General features: G+C 44.6%; 1 protein-coding gene across 1 annotated transcript in view; it reads right to left on the reverse strand.

Annotated features, from left to right (window-relative positions):
• MYH13 (myosin heavy chain 13) overlaps positions 1-6427 on the reverse strand; it is a 73837-nt gene that overhangs the window by 43580 nt on the left and 23830 nt on the right. The window contains exons 15-17 of the mRNA XM_027774920.1: positions 1974-1979; positions 445-518; positions 262-349 (exon numbers count right to left, since the gene is read on the reverse strand). Of these exons, the coding sequence (XP_027630721.1) occupies positions 262-349; positions 445-518; positions 1974-1979 (168 nt within the window). The remainder of the gene's footprint in view (positions 1-261; positions 350-444; positions 519-1973; positions 1980-6427) is intronic.

Raw genomic sequence — 6427 nt, forward strand, 5'->3', positions numbered from 1 at the left:
AGAGAGAGAGAGAGAGAGAGAGAGAAAGTGAGAAAGCAAGCCACCAGGTCTGGGACTCGAACCGTGGTTGGCCATGTGGGAGTCCAGCGCCTTTAACCACCACACTATCTGCTGGCCCCTAGCAACCCTATTTTATAAGCCACTTAAAGAAGCAATGAAGACTGTAGCTCTTTCCTCACTCCCCCCAACCCCAGAATTCTGCAGACACTTCAGGAAGTTCTGTTCTGTTCAAATCATTGGCAAGATGAGAGTGTTACTCACCGGGAGTCTTGGTCTCGTTGGGAATCAGACATCGCACAAAGTGAGGGTGAGTGCTCCTTAAGTTGGTCATCAATTTGTTTAAATTTTCCTGGGACACAAACCAAAACAAACACATTTATCTTCGCGAATGCCATCTCGCCGGACAGAAAAACCAGGCCAGGTGGAAGCTGTCGAAACACTAACCCTGAAGACAGCAGACACGGTCTGGAAAGACGAGCCCTTCTTCTTGCCGCCCTTCTTGCTTCCCCCAGTGTCACCTGGAGACAGACGAGAAGGGCTGTCAGACACGGCCCAAAGGCACAGTGCAGGTGGGGGCCGGGGATGGTTCTAAACTACCTTCTCTCTTCAAGCCCTGGAGCAGAGTTTTGGTTCTTTTTGACAAAAGAGTTTTCTGTTTTAATATGTTTCTGAATTAACCAAATTTGAGAGCTGTAGGAATAGGGTAGGGTAGCTGAGAGTTTAACTTTCCTTCAGAAAGCAGACATACACGAAATTGAACTGAGTAATTACTCCTCCCCTCCCAGTTTGCTAGCGGGTGCATGCGCTGGTCAGAGGACGGAGACAGAGAGAGGGAAAGTGAGAAAGTACCATCATGAGGGATGGTCATGCCACATGACCCCTTCTTCTCCATCTCGCCTTCTTTTGGGGATTAGGGGCATGTATCTATGCACACACACCCAGCAAGTTTCAGGACTCAGCTGTGCAGTCGGCCTCATGAAATCCAGGCTCCTTAGCCACCGTGCCACCTGCTGGCCTGAGACATTGCTTGTAATGGCTGTTTCTTTCATAAGTATACCCCTTTTTATTCTTGAGTCTCTGTTTATCGCTTAATAAGAATGCAACTGGAAATAATGGGTTTTTCTTAAGAACATTCTACAAGTAGATTTTCTTTTTCTTTCTTTTCTAAAAGAAACAACTCAATTTGTCATTTTAATTTGGTGTCAGTGATATTCAGTCTAATTTTTCTGAATGGCTCAAGTTCAGATTCAGGCTTTGCTACTTAATCAAGATTTCAGCCTTGGGGAGGATACTGTCTGCCCCTGCCCCCTGCCCCCCATTGCCTCACTTCACCCTCGTCTCAGAGCCCAGCATGAATGGGTTGGGTCGAAGGAGGAGAGGCAGGAAAGCTACTTCCTCAGGTCCACCTGCTCATGGGCTCTGATAATAGAGCCCCGGAGTTACTCTAAGAGGGTAAGCAACCAAGTTGTGGAGATACCTGAGCAAACCGAGGGAGAATAGTGTTCATCACTCATGTTGAGGCTTGTGCCCTTTTATCACATTCCTCTGCCCAGAGCATGCTATACATTAATTTTTAAATGATCCCATTAGCTAATGAATGATTATTTTGCATGTATTTTCAAATTAAAAGCATTAAATTATTAGAGTCAGTAGATGTCACGGAGGGTGGTTGATTGTGTGGTTTGAGTCCGGACCTGGTGACTTGAAAAACACAGCAGGTGTGTGTGCATGTGTGCCCAAAACCCTGGGAGGAGAATGGAGGAGAAGGGATTGCAGTGTGGCCATCCCTCCTTGGGAGTGATTTCTCATTTTCCCTCTTGCTGTCTCTCTCTGGCCAGAGCATGCACCTTACAGAAAAACCAAAAAAAAAAAAAAAGCATTAAATTTATGCATTTAAGACAGTCTATAATTTTAAAACTCTACTCTGGCAATTATTTTACAGTATATATGCTGGTAACCTTAGAAAGTGAAACTGGCTTCTGTAGCCCCTTTAGAAAAGAGTTCATCATTTCCTCAAGATGCATGCAGTACGATTCCACTCCTAAGTATATACCTAAGAGAATAGAGAATATGAGTCCACACAGAAACATGGACACAAATGTTCACAGCAGCATTACTCACAATGGCTAAAAGTGATGTCCGTCAACTAATGAATGGATAGACAAATTTTTTTTGTGCTATATCCCTCCAAGAGAATAACATCTATCTATAGAAGGGAATGGAGAACCAGTACATGTTACAATAGGGACAAATCTTTAAGACATTATGTTAAGTAAAAGAAGTCAAACACAAAAGGCCCCTTTTGTTCCAAATGTCCAGAACAGGCCAATCTATGGAGACCATGAGCAGATTAATGGTTGTGAGGGGCTGGGCAATAATGGTGAGCAACTTCTCACGAGTTACAGGGGTGATAAGAATGTTCTTGAATTAATTCACAGTCATCCTCATGCAAACTTGTGAAATTTTTAAAGGTGAATTTTATTGTATGTGAATTATATCTTAATTAAAAAATAACTACTTGGGACCAGCAGTTGGTATAATGGCTATGTGGCTGGACTCCTATGTAGTTGACTGCGGTCTGAGTCCTGGAGCCCATGGCTAAACTTATGTTGGGCGTGTGTGCGTGCCCAAGATCCCAAGAGGAGAATGGAGGAGCAGAGATTGCGATGTGGCCATCCTCCCTGGGGGATGATTTCTCGCTTTCTATCTCTCTATCTTTCTGGGGAGCACATGTGCCCTATAGCAAAAACCTCTGCAAAAAACAAACAAACAAACAAAAACTACTAAACAATGTGGCATTAGCTATCTTGCCCATTGAGAGGTCCTATTTACCTCCTTAGATCTTAATCTTTTTAACAGTTTCTTTGAAAAAGAATTATTTATTTATTTAATTCCATGTATTATTATTATTATTTATTTTGACGAGAGAGAGAGAGAGAGAGAGAGAGAGAGAGAGAGAGAAAGGGAAGCGAGAAAGCAAGCCACCAGATCTGGAACTTGAACCACGGTTGGCCATGTGGGAATCCAGTGCCCTTAGCCACCACACCACCTGTTCGTCCAATCTCAGTCTCTTAAGGAAGAAAAGAAATAGGAGGCGAAGGAAGAGAAATGGAGATCAGAAACAAGCAAACAAGGCAAGCTCAACCTGAAGCTCATGTTTGACCACTGAGCAGCTTCGGGATATGAGTGATTAGAGAGAGAGAGAATTTCACCTGTTTCTGCACCAGCATAGTTGGAAAAAAGGAATGACAGCAACTTTAGTGAGGACTTCTGGTACAGCCCGACCACAGTCTCATTCAGGGGGTCCTTGTTCTTGTCCAGCCAGCCAGCAATGTTGTAGTCCACGGTGCCGGCATAGTGCACCAGCGAGAAGTGGGCCTCGGCCTTGCCTTTGGCAGGCTTGGGCTTCTGGAAATTGTTGGACTTGCCTAGGTGCTGGTCATACAGCTTGTTCTTGAAGGAGGTGTCTGTTGCCTTGGGGAACATGCACTCCTCTTCCAGGATGGAGAAGATGCCCATGGGCTGAAAAGTAGACAACAGAGATGCTGTCTCTGCATTTAATAGTATGTACCAATGCCACCATGGTCTGCAGAAGCCAAAAGGGAATTCTCTGCTGCAATCCCTCTGGCACTAAGAATGCTATAATGAAAGCTTTGTGAGAGCAAGGCTCTTGGTCTATCTGGAACACTGACAGTGCTAGACATACAGTATGTGCTTAGCTAAAACTTACTGAGTTAAAAAAAACCACAGAATTAAACTATGTGTATATGAATATATCTCCAATTTAGCAATAGTTTACCAAAAAAGTAAAGTTGCATATATAGCTGTAAAAAAGTATGAGTCATATTGGAAACAATAATATCTGAATTTCTCAGTAGCCACCTTAGGAAGGTACATTAATTTCAACATGACCAGAGATCATAATTTTATGAGAATTTCCTTTTTCTTTTTTAATTGACAGAGTCCTGTCATACCACAATTCTCCTGGCTCAGCATCCCAGCTAGGACTCTAGGCATGCACCACCATGAGGGCAGCTCTTTTTAGACAGGATCTGTCTTGCTGTGTTGCCCATGCCAGCCTTGAGCTTGCAGTCATCTTGTGGCAGCCTCCAGGGTTTCTGGGATTGCAGGTACATGCCACAGTGCCCAGCCTTTAGTTGGACTAGGAATCAAACTTGGGTTTTCCATGTGGTCTCACCCTGCAGGACACAGAGCATTAGCAGCATACGCCACTGCAGTGAGGCTGGAATTTACTTTTAAAAAAATAATGTCACCTCTTTTTATAGTGACGCTCCTCTTAGAACCCCTCCACTCCATGGTCCTTCCTTTTTGTTCTTTGAGCACATGAAATAGGTAGGAAATGTCCTCATTGGATATTTTTGGATCCCAAGACTCATGTTCTTGACGGTAACTGAGCCCTCAGGTCTTCACCACCCATGAACCTTTTCAGGGGTCTGAACAGATTCTGGGCACTCACCCTCTCTGCCCAAGGAAATTCGGCTATCTGAATGCTCACTCCGTGGGAGAGCTGGGTTAAGGGTCACCAATCTCCTAGCAGAGAAGAGTCGGACCTACAAGGTGATGGTCTCAGCCAAAGAGGAGCTCTCTCCCCAGGGAGTAGCATTTCTGTACCTTCTCGATGAGCTCGATGCAGGCAGCCAGGTCCATCCCAAAGTCAATGAACTCCCAGTCGATGCCTTCCTTCTTGTACTCCTCCTGCTCCAGCACGAACATGTGGTGGTTGAAAAACTGTTGCAGTTTCTCGTTGGTGAAGTTGATGCACAGCTGCTCCAGGCTGTTGAACTGGGCATTTCAAATGCCAAAGAGTTTGAGTGAATTTGGGGAAAAAAAGCAGACAACAAAGTAGAAGTTCTCTTTCCACCAGTCCTTTATCCAGACAACTCACGTCAAAGATCTCAAAGCCAGCGATGTCCAGGACCCCGATGAAGTACTGCCTGGGCTGCTTGGTGTCCAGCTGCTGGTTGATGCGGGTTACCATCCACAGGAACATCTTCTCGTAGACGGCTTTGGCCAGAGCACCCACTGAGTTGGTCACCTTGAAGAAGGATCCCCAATGCAACCCTCAATTTAGTGTTGTGTTTCATTAGGTTGAAACATACAAAATCAATGTCTTGAAAGTCAAAGCAGTTGAAGATTGACAGTTTCATATACTTCAACATAACATTAAATATTTCTTGAGGCATTTGCTCAACTCATGATGTTCCCCTTTCTATTAATTACCCCCTTTACAAAGCTGGTTTTCTAACAACCATGATTATAACACACGACCCAACTTCTGGCCACACTTAATCAGACCAGAGGTGGACACATGATGCAGTCTGCATTACTTGGTGTGTCTCTCCTGAGAATTTAGGATCCAGATCAAAAGATACTCGTCTCAATCTCAAGATGAGGTTAGAAACAGAAATATAAACTTGGGAGCTATGAGGTGGCCATGCACAGAGAAGGTGGAGGAAAGTTATCTGCTCAGTAAGGACACGACACAAAAGCAGAGAGATGACAGTCCACATAGCCCCAGAGAAGGAACTGGAGAGAGGCTGCCTGCTCCAAAGTTCTCCTTACTTCCTGGGTCCAGGCCCTCCTGGGGCTCAGTAGATCCTTCTCAATGTGCTTTCTTTCTTTCTTTCTTTTATTTTTTTTTAATTGCCAGAAGGCACAAGTGCTGGCCAGAGAGAGATAGAGAAAGAGAGATAAAGAGAGGGAGAAAGCATCCCCTAATGGGGCATGGTCACATGGTACTCCTATCTCCATTTCTTCATCCCATTGGGATTTGGGGCATGCACGCACACACACCAGCGTGTTTTTCAAGCCACCAGGGTTAGAACTCAAACAGCAGTAGGTGACCATGTGGGATCTGGCTCCCCTAACCCCTAGGTTGCAGTGTTGGCTCTTGGTTTACATTTCTTGAATTACCTCTGAGATCTAAAAATGAATTTCCCTTTAATGCTGAAGTCGGATTCAATGTATTTTAATACCCATGACTGAAAGAACTTTAAGATGATGGTTGAAATATCAAAACACCTCAGTCTGCTGGGTTCAGACCATCTCCATTACCTGCTGGACATTCTGTCCTTTAGTGACATATTCATTCCCAACCTTCACGCGTGGGCAGCACAGGCCTTTCAGCATTTCTGCAGAATTCAGACCCATCAGGTATCCGGCTTTGTCTGCCACTGCAGGAAGAGGAGATAGGGCATCATGCAAAAGCAGCAGCTGATAAAGTTGTCCAGTCAGGCCCTGGCTCCTCCCAGAAATATTTTCTGTAATCCTTTCTCATTTTTTTTTTAAGGGAGATTTTTGCTATGGAGTGTGTGTGCTCGCTGGAAAGACAGAGAGAGACAGAGACAGAAAGCAAGAAATTACACACACACACACACACATACCCAGGGGGAATGGCCATGCTGCA

Source organism: Tupaia chinensis, unplaced genomic scaffold (assembly GCF_000334495.1).
Source record: "Tupaia chinensis unplaced genomic scaffold, TupChi_1.0 Scaffold000493_1, whole genome shotgun sequence".
NCBI classification, from domain to species: Eukaryota; Metazoa; Chordata; class Mammalia; order Scandentia; family Tupaiidae; genus Tupaia; species Tupaia belangeri.